Source organism: Leuciscus leuciscus (genome assembly GCF_965113295.1).
Source record: "Leuciscus leuciscus genome assembly, chromosome: 10".
NCBI classification, from domain to species: Eukaryota; Metazoa; Chordata; class Actinopteri; order Cypriniformes; family Leuciscidae; genus Leuciscus; species Leuciscus leuciscus.
This window is the reverse complement of record NC_138734.1, coordinates 41727421-41747531: the sequence shown is the minus strand read 5'-3', so window position 1 is coordinate 41747531 and position 20111 is coordinate 41727421. Positions and strand designations below refer to the sequence as shown.

At 37.5% G+C, this 20111-nt stretch overlaps 2 protein-coding genes across 5 annotated transcripts in view; one reads left to right on the top strand and one right to left on the bottom strand.

Annotated features, from left to right (window-relative positions):
• The window catches only part of c18h3orf33 (c18h3orf33 homolog (H. sapiens)), a 466419-nt gene that overhangs the window by 316562 nt on the left and 129746 nt on the right, over window positions 1-20111 (bottom strand). The gene's annotated exons all lie outside the window — the stretch shown is intronic.
• The window catches only part of lekr1 (Leucine-, glutamate- and lysine-rich protein 1), a 142715-nt gene that overhangs the window by 83401 nt on the left and 39203 nt on the right, over window positions 1-20111 (top strand). For all 4 annotated transcript variants that reach the window (XR_014209089.1, XR_014209090.1, XM_082181354.1 and 1 more), the window contains exons 10-12: window positions 636-729; window positions 5430-5594; window positions 7183-7404. Coding sequence is in view for 2 of the 4 variants with exons in the window: in XM_082181354.1 (XP_082037480.1) it covers window positions 636-729; window positions 5430-5594; window positions 7183-7404 (481 nt within the window). In the remaining 2 variants the exon portion in view is untranslated. The remainder of the gene's footprint in view (window positions 1-635; window positions 730-5429; window positions 5595-7182; window positions 7405-20111) is intronic.

Genomic DNA, 20111 nt, shown 5'->3' with positions numbered 1-20111 from the left:
AAAGCTAATAGATAACAACTTTACAGGTGTTTTTCACTGTTTTTCTCCTGCATATGTATGTCTAGCTGACCTGCTTGCCTGTGTTCAGTGTGAATGGTGAATGTCTTCAGCTGGGATCAGCAGTTGTTGTGAAATACTCATCACTCCGTCTGACTTTGTTGGCCATGTTTAACGGCCAATTCTCCATTTCCTTTGTAACATTTTCTCTTCATCCCTGAGGCTGCGGACCAACATTAGTCATTGTTTTATATGAGAATGTTTTTTGACATGTGACAATTAACAAAAATAACAATTATGCTTCCATAACAACTGTTTCAAAATATTCTTGCTGGTAAATGCATCATAGTAAATGTGTCACCGTGACTCTTTGAAGTCTTGTGCAGTAGTTTAATTTAAAACGCCTTGTGTCGTAATGGCCTAATACAGTATGTCTCCTCTGTCTTGTAATATTAAACAGATCAATCATGTCGTAGTGGTTTTAGACGGCTCGAGTCCTGGCAGGTATGACAGCCTGAGTCAGAATTAGACCAGACATTTTAATGATTTGCTCAATGATGTTAAATGCATTTATGATATCCAATGTGTTCAGTTGATTCATATGGTTGGTGAATTCACTGAAGACTTTCTTTTCACAGGGAGGAGTTGAGAAGAAGTCATGTGGGAGAACTGGAGAGACTGGAGGAGAGCTTGAGAATAAGGCTGAAAGCTGCAGAAGAGCACAGGTCAAAGGTGAGCTCACAAAATACAAATAAAAACCTGTTGGGGGAGATGAGATGAATTCTCTCTAATGATTTATGATGGGTAATTTGTTCATAATACATTGTTTCAGTCATTTACAATATCAGAAGGACAGCATGGCCTTTGCACTATTCAGAAATTTCACATTTTCACAATTCACATCATTGGACTTGTAGTTGGAGAATAACTCGTGTTAAAGGAGAAGTTCACTTTTAAAAAAACTTTTGCTGATAATTTACTCACCCCCATGTCATCCAAGATGTCCATGTCTTTCTTTCTTCAGTCGAAAAGAAATTAAGGTTTTTGATGAAAACATTCCAGGATTTTTTCACATATTATGGATTCCATTGGGACCCAAACGGTTCAAGTCCAAATGACAGTTTCATTGCCGCTTCAAAGGGCTTTAAACGATACCAGACGATGAATAAGGGTCTTATCTAGCGAAACGATCGGTCATTTCAAAAATAAAATAAAAAGTTGACGTTTTATAAGCACAAATGTTCGGCTTGCTCTGTTCTGTGATGCGCGTTCGTGACGTCACGTAATACGCAATTACGTTGAAAAGGTCACGCTTGAAAAATTGAAGAAAATGTTCTTTTTGGCTTTTTAATATTAAAACACTCAGGATGCGCACACGAAATGGGCATTTTAAACGATAAACTGACACAAATACATTTGAAAATGTTTATATGGTCCTCCTTCCGCACATTTGTAAACACATCAAACTTGACCTTTTCAACGTAATTGCGTATTACGTGACGTCACGAACGCGCATCACAGAACAGAGCAAGGCGAACATTTGTGCTTATAAAACGTCAACTTTTTATTTTATTTTTGAAATGACCGATCGTTTCGCTAGATAAGACCCTTATTCATCGTCTGGTATCGTTTAAAGCCCTTTGAAGCGGCAATGAAACTGTCATTTGGACCTTGAACCGTTTGGGTCCCAATGGAATCCATAATATGTGGAAAAATCCTGGAATGTTTTCATCAAAAACCTTAATTTCTTTTCGACTGAAGAAAGAAAGACATGGACATCTTGGATGACATGGGGGTGAGTAAATTATCAGCAAAAGTTTTTTCAAAAGTGAACTTCTCCTTTAAGCCCTATTCGGACGGGACTAGTTTAACAAGGAGAGGTGGGGTAAAGTAATAATTACCAGAGCTTCTCTGTGATTCTAGTTCCGTCCGAATGTGCATCTCAGTAATCATCACGGACAATGTCAGTAAAGATTACGGCGACTTTTACCTTCAGTAAAAAGGCCCGGAAAAATTACCTCAGGTAATACTAATCCCGTGCGAATAGACCCGCTGTACATATATACGTAAATATTTCGTCATTTCCTGTTTAAAAGGAGTTTTCCGTGGTTTTTCAAGTATAGAGACGCTTAAAAAAGCATCAGTTGCGTTGTAGACGCTGGGACGAGTCTGTGGCAAAACTGTTCCACACACCATTCAGATCAGAGAGAAGATCGACAGCACTTGTTAGAGGCTCGAAACATCTTTAAGCGTTAGGTAAGTGTCTATTACCAACACAATCCAATCTGAAGTTAAGTAATACATCATTCGACCGGACATAACAGTTTTATATATATAAATATAGGTTATATGTGTTTGCGCACGTAATATCAGGAAGCAACGTAATTCACACATGGCGACAGGAGTGACGACGATGCGCAAATCGAGTTACTCTCCCACTTCTGCTAGTTTTACTGAGATATCTTATCCCGTGCGAATTGGCCGTTAATATTACAAGAGTCCTGTGGTAAAATTACATCACTCCATCTCCCCTTGTAAAGTTAATCCCGTCCGAATAGGGCTTTAGCCTCAGTCTCAGACGTCACACCCTCGTCGGCTGAACGTCTGATGCATAAGACACACTAAATGGGAAAGACTTTCGAAGTCGTCATCTGATTGGTTAAAATCTTCATTTCCTGGAGAAGTGTGTGAAGCCAAACCCCCTCATGGAAGAAGAAAGCCGCCATGTTTACAGCTGTGACGATGAGCACCATTGTGGCAGGAAACTTACACAACATTCTTGAATTAATAATTTATTAGTTGCACGCCGGTCTGTTATCATAGGGACATCGTCTTTACATGTTCACACCGGTTCACACGCCTAAACATGACGCTAAACAAAACAACTTTACATGTCCTCAGACGTCATTAGCCAATGAAAGCTGTCCAGATCTTCTGTCTTCAGTCTGAGGATCTGGATACGCGACACTAAACTCTCAGAGACCCCTTGTGAGTTTACTAGACTTTACTGGGGAATTATACAGTTACAGAGCGCCAGAGGAGGCCATGGTGATGGAAAAAGTATGAGAAGAAATACATTATTCACTAACATTTGACAACCAGAACACGTCTTCATTTTGATCAGTATATCTATTGTTTCATCATTTAAAATCTAACAAATTTCTTTTGTGCGAAAGGTTTTGCTTGACAAATGTGCTTTGTGCTGTGTTTATTTATATATTTAGAATAAATGCCACTTGTTTATTTATGTATGCCTTTGGGCCCAATGTATCAAACTTTTACTGCATAAATTCCTTTTGAACACTGAAGACACAAATATAGTGTTTTTATTCCGTCCATAGCGTCTCTATTCTAGAGAACTACAGGCACATTTTCTTTCTTTTCCTTCTGTCTGAAGTTCAGTTTAGTTTTTTTTTTAGTTTTTTTTATTATTTGAGTTTCATTGATTTTTTTTTTTTTGTGGGTTGAGGTCTGCCCTTAGCATGCTAGTATTAAGAGGAATGCCGTTTGATTTAGTGCAAATTACATTTAAGACCCGCTGGTTTCCTGCCGTTAACACAGACATGCTAGTCTAGTCTCTAGTGGAAAGTGGTCTCTTACTGACACACACACGCACACACACACACACACACACACACACACACACGTCTTGATTACTATCTTTGTGGGGACTCTCCATAGGCGTAATGGTTTTTATACTGTATATTTATACTGTTTTAACCCTACCCCTAAACCTGCCCATCACATGAACGCGAACGCACACACACACACACACACACACACACACGCACGCACGCACGCACGCACACACACACACACATTCTTGTACATCTATCTTTATGAGGACATTCATTGACACAATGCAATCTCTAGCCGCTTACCCTAACCTTACCCATCACAACTAAGTGCCTAACCCGAACCCTGACCCTAAACCGACCCTTAACCTCATTATAACCTTATCCCTAAAACCAAGTCTTGACCCTCAAACAGGACTTTAAAGGCTCTCAGAAAGTAAGGACCGGCCAAAATGTCCTCACTTTACTCTCTTTGTCCTCACTCCAATGGTCTAAAACTCAAACTGGTCCTCACAAAGATAGTTGTACAAGTACACACACGCACACGCACACACACACTGACACAGACCCTGTTGTTTTCTCTCACACGCACACTGTCTGCACTGTGGGCTCCATGAAAAGCCTGGTGACCTTGGTCATGCATGAATACTAAAAATACATGGCATGCCACCATCACCCTCTTTGCTGTTTGTAATTGCTCTAACCTTTTTATTAAGCTGCTGACAGTTCAATATTTCAAAACCCACAGTTGGTGAAAAATCCTAGTGTTTGATATGAAGCGTATGGTCACTGAAAGACTACACAGACAGCTTTATTTGCCTTCCTCCCACCACAGCAGGCCTAAACTAACCATAATGAAAGGAGATGAAATGGATCTCATAGCCATTTTGTCCTGTTAGCTGTTTTACTCTTCAGTTTTTAAAGACAAATAAACATTGTGTTATTCACTCCACATGTAAATAAGGCAGAAGGTGATGCAAGTGTGCAGGTGTTCGGGGGATTTGCATTGCATGGGGCTTCCTATTTGGTTATGCATTATGATGTCAGTTTTTAATTTTTATTGTTTGTCCTTTTTGTCTATTTGGAGTGTTGTTTTAGTATTATTTATATACTATTATAGCATTTATTCATATTTTAAATGAACTTTCAGTAATTTTATCTGCTTCAGTATTTTTATTTAGCTTTGTTAACATTAAGTTTTAGTTTTTTCAGTAATTTTAGTACTTCAACTAAAGGCAACATTTATTATTTTCCTTGCTAAGTTTAAGTTTTTCATCTAATATTTATATAATATTTGATTTCAGACTAATTTTAATTAACGAAAACTACTTTTAACAGTTATAGCTAACAGTAACAGTGCTCTTTTGTGTTGTGGCTGAAATATACTACATTTGGTGTAATTAATAAATTCATTAGACTGAAGTTTGTGAAGTCTGTCAGAGAGTTTGAAGTCTGCCCAGATGAAGAATAGGAAAGATGAGTCTTTTATAGATGTTTCCTCTCGGTTAAGCGCACTCTTCACATACATGCCAAAGAGCGAATGTTAACAGGGAAAAGAAAACACTCTGAAACACACTACAAATCAAAGTGTACACATTATAATAAAACAGCAGTCAGCAGCAGAGCGGCCATCTTTCTCTCTGCGTGAGCATTCACTGTAAGAACAGCACGCACACAATAACGTACGCCATAGAGGAAGTCATCTTAAAGGCATATCAAAATATTCATGTCATGAACACTACTGAACACTAGGTGGCCGTTACAAGTTTAATTTATGGGTCAAGAGCACCAATAATACTCTGATTCTTAGGAGATCTTCTAATCTTGATTTGACCTCATCCCTTATTTAACCCGCAGATGGAGGCTTTACTCCAGCAGAAACTGGCTGAGCAGGACGAACAGCTGAAACAGCAGAAGATGGAGTTAAGAAGAGACGCTGAAACTGAGCTGGACATCCAAAGACAGAAAAACCAGGAGCTGCAAAACAAATACCAGAGCGAAAACCAGCAACTGCAAAACAAGGTACAACTGGCTGACCTCTGATCTTCAAGTGTTGATCATGGTTCAGTGGCATCAGATTAGTAAAGCAGTTTTGTTTTCCAAAATATTTCACATTTAGCTTTGCCTTTAATATATTGTGTGTGTGTGTGTATATATATATATATATATATATATATATATATATATATGAAGACAACATGAATGCACAGATTACAGGTCATCAAGAACATGGCACATCATCTTGGACATTCTTATTTGACCCTTTGATCTTAATTTGAGGAGTTCACAATTTTATATAATCCTGTGGTAAAGAAAAACATGTTTGACTTGCTTGGACGGTTGAATATGAGACTCAACTCAACGCTCTCAGTTTCCCACTGGACTAATTAATTTACCCTCTGATGCATGAGTTATTAAACCACAAAGAAAACAAATATCTTAAAGTTTTGTATTACTGCACTTCAAAACAAGAATAGAATCATTCCCAGTTGCCCTCCAACATGTTGTCATCTGACCTTTGCAATAGAAGATAAGGGTCAATGTTGATATAATATGATATAATATATGTAATGTAATATAAAAATTGTCAATAGACAGAGGTAAGTGGCTCTCTCTCTCTCTCACACACACACACACACACACACACACACCACACACACACACACACACACACACACATACACACACACACACACACACACACACACACACACACACACACACACACACACACACACACACACACACACACACACACACACACACACACACACACACACACACACACACACACACACACACACACAGCTCCCTGTGTCTGTTTCCATGTCTTTCTCTCTGAAAGTGTTTGGGTTTTGTCTCACACCTCTTCTTTGTTCATGGCCATACATTATGTCTGATCACTGTCTGTCCGGTGGAGCCTGATACACCCAGTGTGTGTGTGTGTCCAGAGTAAGATTGGTGGAGGCAGGTCTACTGGTCCAGAAGTGATGTTGAGAGCTTTTGTCTTTCTGCATGCCACAGATGAGGAGTTGCTGATCACGGATAACATAGGGAGAGGATTTGGGAGTGAGGGGGTCGTTTTGTAATGTTAAACTTTTAAAAATATTTTTTAAAAGAAGTCTCTTCTGCTCACCAAGGCTGCATTTATTTTATTTAAATAACACAGTAAAACAGCAATATTGTGAAATATTATTACAATTTAAAATAGCTGTTTTTATATGAATTTATTTTAAAATGTAATATATTCCTGTGATCAAAGATTACTTTTCAGCATTACTCCAGTCTTCAGTGTCACATGAAATTCTAATATGATGATTTAGTGCTCAGTTATTATCAATTATTGCTCAGTTATTAATAGTACTTACTATTATCAATATTGAAAATAGTTTTTGCTGCTTAATATTTTTGTGGAAACTGTGAAAAGTTTTTTTTTTATAGATAAATAGAAAAAGAAAAGCATTTATTTTATATAATTATAGTTATCGTCCTTGGTGTGAACAGGCCTTTATTTATAGAAACGCAGACAGCGTAATTAGTCACAGTCATCAGCACAAATGTTTTTAGGTGTGTTTTTTTGCAAACTATATTTGTCTGTCCCTCCCTCTAGATTCCCGCTCTGGTTCGTTCAGCCACACAGGAGCTCCAGGAGGAGTTGGCTGTGCTTCAGAAGCGCCTTCGTGAACAGGAGGAGCCGATTCGTGAGAGCGCCACCCAGAGGCAGAAGCAGACACTGCAGGAGCAGAGGACAAGAGAGACACAGATGCAGAACACACACCAGCTCAACATCATACAGAAGCTCAGAGAAGAGAGGGATGCCCTGGAGGAAGAGGTGAGGCACATCTCTACACTTACACGAGTTTGAGGAGGCTCATCCACTCACGTGTCCACAAATGGATTTAGCAGACTGCACATTTACACCAGTCTGAGAACTTCATAGGGAGAGCTAGCTGCTATATAGTGTCTACATGGACAAATTCATGCTGGGAAATGATCATTTCACTTCAACATCACACATGAGTTACAATTAAAAGGGGGCTTTTTAAGGAAAGAATTTTAGGGATTACATGTTAAAGTCTAGTAAGCAGCACAACATCAATAATTTCAACATTGATAACAATAATACATGTTTCTTAAGCCCCAAACCAGCTTATTAGAATGTGACTCTGAAGACTGGAGTAATGATGGTGAAAACACAGCTTTGCCATCACAGGAATTATAATGAAAAATAAAATAGATGTTAAATTATAATACATTTTTACTGTAGTCTGATCAAATAAATGATGCCTTGGTGAGCATGAGAGACTTTTTTCAACAACAAAAAAATTAAAAACCTTACAGAGCCAAAACTTTTGAATTGAAATGTACATTTTTAACATTTCAAGTTATAGAAATTAAAAATTTTTAGAACTATGGATTCAAGGGGTCATAATGGATTTTTAATAGCTATAAAACTTGCAGGATGGTACAAAAACCTTGTTTTTACCAAAAGATCAAGGCAAATTTGACTTCTCATGTCATGACTCCTTTAAACAATAGTACATTTATGAATTTTTACGTTGCCCATTTTTAGTTAACAATAACTAATGCAATAACTAATGTGAATCTTATTATAAAATTACCAAATGTCACCAAATGAAGCTGGAATGAGTTCTTCCTCGGCCAGTTGGACATTCCCCTTGCGGCACAAGAAAATAAGCAATATAAAGTGTGAATCTTGAAGCTTTTAATATTAATTGGGCTTGATTGTATGTAATTAAAGTTTGGATATTGTATTTTTCACTTGATAAGCCACATTGAAGCAAAATTTATTTATCTGATTTTAAATGGCTTTTTACTGACCCCAAGGGGCAAAAAAGTGAAGAGCAGGAACTCTGACACAATTCAGATACTGTACAGCTTACACGCAGCAGACCATTAATAATGAAGGCTAATAATAAATGGAGATACTAACAAAACAACCCGCTTGTGCTCATAACTGATGTACCGAGAGGGATGGCAAACCCATCAGTTATCATGTTGCAAAAGATGTTAAGCAAGCATGTCTAGACTCAGCACACAGACAGAGGAGAGAACGGGAATAAATGTCCAGCACCAAAATAAGAAACAGCAGAGGTGACATGAGCATGCGTGAGAGTGTGTGAGAGATGAGCGAATCCTTCTCGTCAGAGAGAGAGAGAGTGTATTTGGGGCAGTGTTCTGTTAACACGCATGCCTGCGTCTCCAGGGGGCGTCTGTGGTTTCAGTCACGACACTCGTCAGTTCTCTCATATTCTCCCACTCGGACTCTAAAAAACCCTTTCCTTCAACCCACCCCCACTCTCTCTCTCTCTCTCTCTCTCTCTCTCTCTGTCTCCTGCATGTCTCGCCAGTTCATCTAGTTCAAGGTGCCGTGACGTGAATTTCACAGCTGACACACTCTTTTATGTGGCCCAGAGCGCAGCGTCTCTCTCTCTCTCTCTCTCTCTCTCTCTCTCTCTCTCTCTCTCTCTCATCTCCCTCCCTGCTTAGAAAGCAAATGACTTTCTTTTGTGGGAAAGATTTTGCTGCATTTTAAGAATCCATTAAAGCTATCCAAGATCTGACTGATATAAAATCGATACCTAAGGGCATTTAACGCTTCACCTTTCATAAGAAGCACCTTCTTGATGTTCTTTTCCCTTCCTCCCCCTCTCGCTCTCTCTCTTTCTTTCATCTCGTCTTTGAACTGTGCCTGCGCTCTTCAGAGGCATCTGAGATATTTTCAGACTTTGGTTGATATTTTTGAGGATTTATGAGGTTGTTGCAGGTTCAAGAGCAGGAGAGGGAAGTGGGAAGGACTCTGTTTCTAAATGAAGTTAGCTGCCTACCTAGGCAGTGTTTTAAGACATCATAGACATGCTTTTGGCACACAGGCTCTTCTTAGATAAGAGACCCTGCCAAGATACTCAATTTTGGCCAAATTTAAAGGCATTGTTTTTATCCGTAGCCGACAGGCCAATCACAGCGATGAGTGAAACAATTCATTCAAGATGGCAGATGACAGATAATTAAATCTAATTAGAAAATGACCAATTTTACTCATTATTTCTGTGTGCCATGCATTTGTAGGCTTATCAGATGTTACATTTTTAACTTAGCAATATGCTAATGTCGTTTTTTCTAACTATATAAAACTAATATTTAGTATTTATGTTCAGAAGTAATGGTAACAATTTACAGTATAGGTGCACTAATATAAATAAATAAATATATGTCAATCTAGTTCAGTCATGAAACTCTAGAGGGCGCAAGCTGATTGGTCCTTTACATGCAGTTTGCATGCAATCACATCAGAAGAGGCTCAAGCTGATTGGCCTCTGCTGATTCTGCAGCCAATGAGATTGCTTGCTCAACATTTAAATAGTCTGGTTTACTGTAAGCTAGTCCTGCAGCACAATTTCAGATTTACTCTGAAATTCAACTTCTTAAGATAAGTGAACAGTCTTTATTATTCCAAATCCCTAAACATTGTTGTATTATCTTCATATATCATATATCTTCATATATCTATTCATAAATGAAGCAAACACAATCACGTGTGATGTTTTAGTTGTGTATAATACAAGGAGTGAATCATTAAGCATTTTAGCAAGGCTAGCATGAGAACATGTATTTTCAGTCAACGCAACAGCTCACCTTTTAAAGCTGCAGTCCGTAGTTTTTCCTCTTTGTCGCCATCTCTGTTCGAAATCTGCAATTGCAGTTATTTGCGAAATGTTCAACTTTACGTGCGTTGTACCTCAGCATGGCACAGCACGGATGAATCCAGTGTTTTGAGGAGAATGTGAGGCTGTCAATCACCGCGCCGGCGTGGATACTGTCATTCGCAATCACAGATTCTACTTTTTGGAAGTATGACCAACATACGAATTTACACAGGAAAATGTAGTCTGAACAAGTAACATCCACTTTTGTTCTGACCAACTAATGGAAAAAAGCATTGCAGTAAATCGCGCCGATTAAATCTAACGATCGCTTATCATATCATGTCAAACTGTGCAAATTATACTTTGTTCTTTGTTAACAACATCAGCATTGCGTGACTACATTTAATGCCCTTCCGATATTTATCCTTGTTTTCGCATGGGCCGGTTGAGGTCTCTTTTTTTTTCTCTGAGGTCTGAAGTCTTTTGCGTTTGTTCGGGTGATTCTCCAGTTGTCACTGGTGATTGTCGTTTGAACCTTTCTGGATCCGCCATCAAATTGATAAGTTTATATCAAGTGCCGTGAGAAAAGGCTATAAATCTCCACCTCCAACATCCTCACACTCATAGCCTACTAGCCGAGACTCTTCTTTATGTGTACAGATGTGACGTAATGACCGCAGAAATCCACCAGTACCACTGGAATTAAAAACATTATTACAAGCTTACCGTTTTGAATCGAGCTACGGCAAGCAGATCGTTTTGAACACTGACTGGTTATGTACTTGCTCAAACATTTATTTTGGATAATTTTGAACCCAAAAAAGCTACGGACTGCAGCTTTAAATTAAATTAGCTTGTTTTATGAAGATAGAATGTGCAGGTTTGCATGTTACCCTGTTTGTCCATCACAATACTTTTGGATAGGCTGTTTGAACACAGCAAAATAGGAATAAATGCATGCATGCTTGCTCAGGTAACTGCTCTGGGTTATTTATCATAGGTATCAGCTTGCAACTTTATCTAATTTGTTAAAGTCACACAGTGCACATTTTAATTATGTAAGTTTGAGCCATATTGGCTCCGGCACAAAGAGCTGGTTTAGGTCAAACCTGGGGGTATGGCAGTCAGGAACACATTGCTAAAGTCAATAATAAATAACTTTAGGCCTCAAAGTCAAGCCACTAGATTTTTTGCCATTCGTCAAAGCATGCCCATGTACACACACAGATGGCAGACGTTTGGTTCTCGTGGCTCTTCTGAGAAGCAGCAGGACATATGTCTTGGCGGTAGATCTGCTTGTTTTGGGGGGCTGTAAGTCCAGTGAAGCATCAGAGGAATTGTGGTTTCACACTGACAGAGTTTCTACTTCATAACAGAAAGACTGTTTCTGTGTTGCTACATTAAATATATGTTTAATAGATACACTGCTATTCAAAAGTTTGGGGTCAGTAAGATTTTTTGTAATGTTTTTGAAAGAAGTCATTTATTTGATCAAGAATACAGTCAAAAACAGTAATATTGTGAAATATTACAAGAAGTTTTCTTTTTTTATACTTATGTTAAATCTGAACTTTCAGCAGTTATTACTTCAATGTCTCATGATCCTTTAATAATCATTATAATATGCTAATTTGGTTCTGAGGGAACATTTTCAGGATTCTTTGAGAAGAAACAACATTTATTTGAAATAGAATATTTAGTAACATTATAAAGGTCTTTAATGTCACTTTTGATCAAATTGAATGTGCCATTGCTGAATAAAAGTATTAATTCCTTTTTAAAAAGAAAACTGACCCCAGACTTTAGCATGGTTGGTTATTTGCCATAAATTCTAAAATGGCCGACAGGAGTGAGCCAATGGGAATTATTAAAATCTTAATTTGCTTTACTTTATAAAATCTCTAATATGTGACATGCTAACCTGCAGAAGTCTGACCTCTTAGCTCTCGTCTCTGAGATCATCATCATCTTTCTCCTTCCCCTCAGCTTTGCTCATGCTGTGATATAAACTCTCTGTGGCTTCATGTGTCAGACGAGGAGAGGAGTGAAGCAAAGGTCGCTTTGTCTACACAAGATGCCCGTATAGCGTTTGACCTTTACTGACACACACACACTAGTCTCTCCGGTACAGTTAGAGAGAGTGTGTGTGTGTGTGTGTGTGTGTAGATGAGATGCATGCATGGCTGGTGTGTGGTTATGAGCTGTAGCTGCAGGGAAGAAATTGGGTGTATGTTTTTGATCAGCGCTGGTTACGTGAGCTATAGTCCAAATCAGGATTAACATCCACATTTATTGCGTCTAGCATTATAATAACCTATATTATTTTGCCAGTCAACTTCATTAACATATAGATTTTTTTAAGTTTATGTATGAAATGATTGACAACAGACCATTACTGAAAATGAATGCACACAGAGATGCTTATGCTGCCATGATAGGAGGAATATTTGCTCATCAGTTGTGCATGATTTAAAAAAAATATAAAAAGAATGTTTTTATTTTAATATGTTCTAATCAAAACAGTCACGGAAATTGCCCTGCTTTTCATAGATATTAAAAATAATGTGAGGGGGAAAAAATATTTGCATGCATTCAAGATGATTTTATAATTTGTGTAATGTGACCTACACAGTTGCAACAATAGTAGGCCTAAATCATTCTATAATAATAATAATACTGGTTGTATTAAGCCTAGTAAAAAAAAAAGTGTGTGTGTGTATATATATATACACAAAAATGGTTTATGCTTTTGATCTTTCATTAAAAAAATTGGCAAAAATCTAACCTTTCATTGAAGTAAAAGAATTGAAAGTGGGGGGGAAATCACATTATAAAATAAATGTTTTTCTCCAAAACACGTCAGCCACAATTATTCATACCCTTTTATTAAATACCTTTTTGCAACCTCTTTTTTCCAAGATAACAGCTCTGAGTTTTCTCCTATAATGCCTGATGAGTTTGGAGAACACCTGACAAGAGATCAGAGAGCATTCCTCCATACAGAATCTCTCCAGATCCTTCAGATTCCCAGATCCATGTTGGCGCTTCTTCTCTTCAGTTCATCCCACTCATCAGGTCAGGGAACTGGGACGGTCATGGCAGAAGCTTCATTTTGTGCTCCCTAACACATTTTTGTGTTGATTTTGATGTTTGTTTTGGACCGTTGTCCTGATGGAAGATCCAACCACGGCCCATTATAAGATTTCTAGCAGAAGGCGTCAGGTTTTGATTTTTTATCTTTTGATATTTGATAGAATCCACGATGCCATGTATCTGAATAAGAAGTCCAGGACCTCCAGCAGAAAAATAGGCCCACAACATTAAAGATCCAGTGGTATATTAAATTGTACACATGGGGTACTTTTTATCCTTGTGTGCACCAAACCCATCTAGCGTGTTTGCTGCCAAAAAGCTTTTTTAGTTTCATCTGACCACTGAACCCTGTGCCGTCTGAAGATCCAGTCGTGTCTGACAACCGAATATGCTGGAGTTTATTTTTGGAGGAGCGAGGAGCATTTTTCTTGAAAACCTCCCAAACAACATGTGGGGATGTAGGGGCTGTTTGATTTTTTTTTAATAGGCTTTCTGACCCCAAGACTCAACTAATCTCTGCAATTCTCCATCTGTGATCCTTGGAGAGTCTTTGGCCACTCAAACTTTAATCCTCACCGTCCATTAAGACAATATAGACACACGTCCTCTTCCTGGCAGATTCGTAACATCTTTAGTTGATTATAACTTCTTAATTATTGCCCTGATGGTCAAAATGGGGATTTTCAATTCTTTAGCTATTTTTTTTACAGCCACTTTCTATTTTGTGAAGCTCAACAATCTTTTGCTGCACATCAGAACTATATTCTTTGGTTTTACTCATTGTGATGGATGATTCAGGGAATTTGGCCATTGTGTTTCCTCATATTTAAACTCCTGTGAAACAAGAAGTCAATAGCTGGACAATTTCATGTTCCTAGTCACCCTGGTGTGCTAAAAAAGGTAAATATTAATGGGAATATACTTCTGAGATATTTTATTCATAAAAAATTCTAGGGGTATGAATAATTGTGGCCGACGTGTTTTGGAGAAAAACATTTATTTCATAATGTGATTTCCCCCCCACTTTCAATTCTTTTACTTCAATGAAAGGTTAGATTTTTGGCAATTTTTTGAATGAAAGATCAAAAGGATAAACGATGCAGATTTATTTTTTACAGCCATTTTTGTTCATATTTACCAGGGGTATGATTAATTCTGAGCACGACTGTATATATAAAGCTAATAATATATATATATATACATTTTTTATTTATTTATTTATTTATTAGCTTTTATTCTTATATTTTCAGGTTTAATTAGTAATTTTAAGTAATTTGTGCTTTTTGTCTTTTTACTATTAGACCTATTTGGTTTATTTTTATTTATTTATTTATTTATTTATTTCCTTCCAATTAGTAATTTTAGTTCTGAAACTTATTTCCGCTATATTTGCCTATATTTTATATATATATATATATAAAATAATTATTTTATTATTATTATTATTATTCAGGTTTATTTCAAATAATAAAAAAAGTTGAACCATAATAACTTTGAAAACCTGTAACTGCTTTATAGCTTTGCAGTTATAGAACCTTATAGAACCCTTAGAACGTCTGTCAGCCAATCAGAAACAAGCGTTAATATGTGCCATTATGCATTAATTTCATAATTCTAAACAGGCTGAGACTGTTGAGGTGATCTTTGTACTGCAGTATCTCATTATGACCACTAGATGACAGTGTTTCACCTGAAGATTGTATCTGGTGACATCATGCACACAGACGCTCCTTGTGTGGCTTCTGGGAGAACAGTTAGTGTAGGGAACTCCCTTGAGCCTGAAGATGCTGGAGTTTCACACAAACAAGTGAGTTTCCAAAGGCATGCGTGACTTCCTGTGTGCTCACGTCATCATCCAGCTGCTCCAGAGCCTTTCCAGGGGGAGTTTCCCTGTGTTACACTTTCAAGTGAAATCATCTTAGTAATGGATACTTTTTATTTTTAGGCCTTTTGAGCAGATGATGACTCAATAAAAAGTAACTTGATTACTCATTGTCAATGTTTTCAACTTTTCCATTGACATTTCCTATCCTGTTGTTAACTTTCACAGATAACAACATTATCAAAATGTTTACACAGATCTGCAAAAACACAACAAAAATGCTGTATTTTGCTGTTTTATGCCAGGCCAATAGTTAGCTATGTCACTTTGTAAAGAAACATTATGTGCCTAAAGAAACACATAATACACATGCGTTTTTGTGGTTTACACAGACACAAAAGCTTTCAAAAGTTTGCCTTCAGGCCCCCATAACGGTATTGTTGTGTCAATAAATGGACGAAAAGCATTAAAAGCATTTAGTTTTCTGAGGGAATTATATACACAACAACTAATGAACTAACAAGGGACAGGTGTAATTAATAACCATGACAACCAAAGACAAGCGGGAACATGAACAAAGGAGACAGGAAACAAAGAGAAACAAACTAAAAGTTCTTGAAAATGAAACCAAAACACTGGCATAATGTGATGGGAGGAAGTCAATTTACTGTCCTACTTTTACTGTGCTTTCTAGCTATAAAGGTTGCAAAAGCCATGGCATTTTCTTGATCTTTAGCTATTTGAACATCGTCAGCTCTGACGTCAAACAGAGCCATTATTGGATGAATTCTTCATTTAAAAGCTGTGTTTAAAATCTAAGAAATTGATAAACAAAATCTTCACTGTTTAGAACATGACCGTAACATATGGGTTAGATACTGTAGATCTGTCTTGGATGCATTACAGCGATCGCATGTTTAATCTGTAAACAGTTCAGCCAAGTTGGTTTTACTTTAATGAATAAAGTAGAGAACTTTCATCTGAATCAGATCCCGGACATCATCTCAGGTGACTTGGGTGAAGTGACAAACCTGAAGATATTGATAGAAAAAAAACAGTTTTTTGAAGATTAAATTGAACAAGATCACTTTAATTAGCAAAAATATTACCAATAAAAAAGTCACTTCATGTAACTATAGGCCCAAATGCTGCCATTGTTTGACAGCTGAATCTAGTTTGGCAGCCGAGAAAAGACTAGCACTGCAAATGGGAGTTTCCAAGGGAAAAGCTTCGACTAGAAAAAAGGACTTTGGCAAGACAATCGTAAGACTCTGAAACAAATACAATAATCTGCTTGTAACACAATTGATTTTACCAGCTGAAGACAATTATACAACACTCAATTATCCAACCATTGGAAGTAAGATTCAAGTTTAAGTATGGGATTACAATTTGCTTTAAACAGAGCGAGTAATATTAATTAAAGTAATTAAATCCTGATTTTGATATACAAAAGGGCAAGTCTGTATCCAAAATCTGAACGTCAATGGTTTATAGGGAAGCAAATACTTTTAGTGAAGTTCAGTTTATAACGTGGAGAGTACCCGTAGTCTTTTAATATTTTCACAACTTCACAGACGTATGATAGATTTATGATAAGGAAACTTTATACTCGACACCCATTCTATTAATACCACCGATAAATGATCTGAGTGACGATAGTGGCTCTATAGCCAAAATAAACCACTAAGGGTTTCTGTCAACAGCTTATTTGTGACACTGGCCACCTTTGCTTGATGATAAAGCAAGCGAGTCCAGGAATTTTGAGCCGAATCCAAATTTGTCTAATGCAAATAAATAATTCCATTCGACTCTATCAAATGCTTTCTCTGTGTGTTGAGAAATAATCTCTTCAGGACTAATGTCTGATGCAGAAGAATGCACAACATTAAGAAGTTTTAAAATAATAATGGAGTGACGTCCCTTAATGAAGCCCGTCCGATCTTGTGAAATATCTGGTATTATATGCTCTTTTTTTAGAGGCCAATACTTTAGATAATAGTTTAACATCCACATTTAAAGGGAAAGTTCACCCAAAAATGAACATTCTGTCATCATTTACTCACCCATCCAAACCTGTATGAGTGTGCAAATCCCTCTGTGTGGATTTGATTGAATCCTTTAATCTCTTAAAGTTGTAAAGGATTATCCAGTTTAACTGTGGGAAAGTTTACATTAGCCTGGAATGTTAACAGAAGAGAATCATCATGCGTAAATGAATAATATTTTTGAAAAATAGAATTAATTTCTTGGGGACCTATTGTAATTTTCTTTAGATATTTTTCAGTACATGTTTCCTGTAGAAAGGCTATTTATGTACTTAATCACATCTATCTTTTTAACCTCTGTCTGTATTTAATCTCCTCATATAATACATTCTAGATTTGAATAAAGACAAACGCTCACAACCATCTCTCGACTACCAATGATCCAAGTCCATTTCCTGTAACCATGTAACCAAAAAAGCATAAAATATCAAATCAGGCATACAAATAAGTGTATAAGCGGACCACAAGCACTATTAACAGACACAATACCGCATTAACAAAACTATAAATGCAAACCATCATTTTTGGGCCAATCAACGGTAAAGTTATTAATCATCAATACTATTGAATAGCCTGTTAAATGTGCAGTTAGCGTTATCTGAGACACGCTGTTAAAGGATAATTCCGGCATTTAGCACTTTGAGTCTCTTTTCTGGTTTGTTTTGGATGAACTAGAGTGGTGGAACCAGAGATGTTGACGATGGGTCCTGTCTCGACATTTTGACTCGTTTAGAATCGCCTTTGACCTCTTCAGAGTGGCTGTCTATGGCCATGCACGAACATGTCCTTAAAACAACCCTTAACGTTCGTTTACAAAACGTGCAACTTACCGAGTGGTTAGTGATGTTCGTTGATGATTAAAAACAAATATATCGGCGCAATGTATGATTTCAATCCGTGTTATTTGGTATAGTGGAACAATTTTTTCAGATACCTCACAACCGCGGGAACTTTCGCGCGATATTTGAGTCTGAAGCGTCTTTTCCGTGAGTTGCACAGTTTTGAAAACGAACGTTAAGGGTTGTTTTAAGGACATGTTTGTGCATGCCCATAGCCAGCCACTCTGAAGAGGTCAAAGGCGATTCTTAACGAGTCAAAAAGTTGAGACAGGACCCATCGTCAACATTTCTGTGTCCACCACTCTAGTTCATCCAAAACAAACCAGAAAAGAGACTCAAAGTGCTAAATACCAGAATTATCCTTTAATATTTAAAATCACCAAAACAAACACGCCCCTGTATTTTGATAGCCCCGCCCCCAAATTCACAAACATGCTATGCAACACAGGCTCCTCCCCCTTAATGAGTGGACACGCCCCTTAATGCTGATTGGCTACTCGATCAGATCCACTTTCAACAGCGTTTCTCAGAAATTGCTTACTGCACCTTTAATTAGCACAGATAAGTAAAGTGTGTTATATAATATAGCAGACCTGTCACTTAAAGCATTTTAAACCTGCTATCAATTGCAGGATCAATGATACACTTAATGAATTAAGAAAAATAGGGCATTGCAATTGTCAACACAGAGGAAAGCATATAAATCACCCTAAAACAAAAAGTGCACTTAAAAAAAAAAGTGTGCACTGAAATGTGAAATGTCCCAGGCCTGCCTAGTAGTTAACATGACTCTTCTGTAATTCTCAAAATTGCTGGAATAATATCAAGAGTTATTCACGTGTAGCAATCCGTTGAGCTTCATCCGGCGTATTACAAAGCAATGTTTCATCCTCAGCGAACTGGTAGTCGTACAGCTGGAATTGTACATCCTTCTGGTACAGCAACTGTTTGATGGTTTTTAAAGAGAGATCGATGGAGATGTCAGGATAGATCCTCAAAGAGTCCTTGTATTTTTCCTCATGTTGTCCGGCCCGTTCTATAGCGCTTTTTCCTTCTCCTGGAATTTATGAAAACACACATCGAGTGGGCGTGGAGGAGGACCGTCCCATGGTCCTCTTTGGGCACAAAGATTTATTCCAATTTGGAATACATTTTTCAATAAAAGACTGGCCTTTCTCACCGTTCTCTAGACTGTATAAGATCCTGAGATTCGCTGTCCGTCACCGGATTTAGAAGTCACCATCTCAATCCAGTCTTGTCTTGTCTTTCAGAGTTTTATTTCGGCCGCAGCCAGCGCAGTGAAGTTATCGCTCGTGATACACAGGAGACACTGGAGACGTCCTCATTAGACCATGCACTGATTCTTGAAGAGACACTTTGACTCTGAGATCAAAGCTGAGATGTTTTCTTTTATCGGAGCGTGTTGCTTTGTTCGCTCCTGGCTCATTGAGAGATGTCATTATCTGACGGGCTTCTTAAGACTTCCCAGCACTATACTGGTTCTCATTGTGGGCTGGGCATTTACTGCCGCTTCGTTCTTACTCATTTGTTCTTGCTGTTTGATTTGTTCTTGCTACTATAACACTACTAAACATGATTTATATGACTTAAACAGCTCTATCAAAGCATGTATTATCTGAAACAGTCAGCTCCGCCGACACGCGTCTTAACCTCACATTGGCAAAAGAAAAAACGCTGATGTGTACTACTTTTTCTCAAGGGTAACCAACAACCTCGAGGAAAAACATATTAGTTGAACGGCATGAAAACTTCAGTCAGAAGCATATTAGACATATTCTATATAGACATATGAATGAAATACTTGCTAAAAGTGTCTAAAAAAAATGGGTTACAGATTTACTGTAAATTAAGGTAAACTTTAAAGCTACTATAGCTACTTTTCATTTAGTTAGATTTTTGGGTAACACTTTATTTTACAGTGTCCTTGTTACATACGTTACATGTACTTACCATAGTAATAACAGTAAATTATGCATAATTACTAACCCTCAACCAAACCCTAACCCTATAGTAAGTACATGTAGTTGCTTAAATATTACTCAGTACTT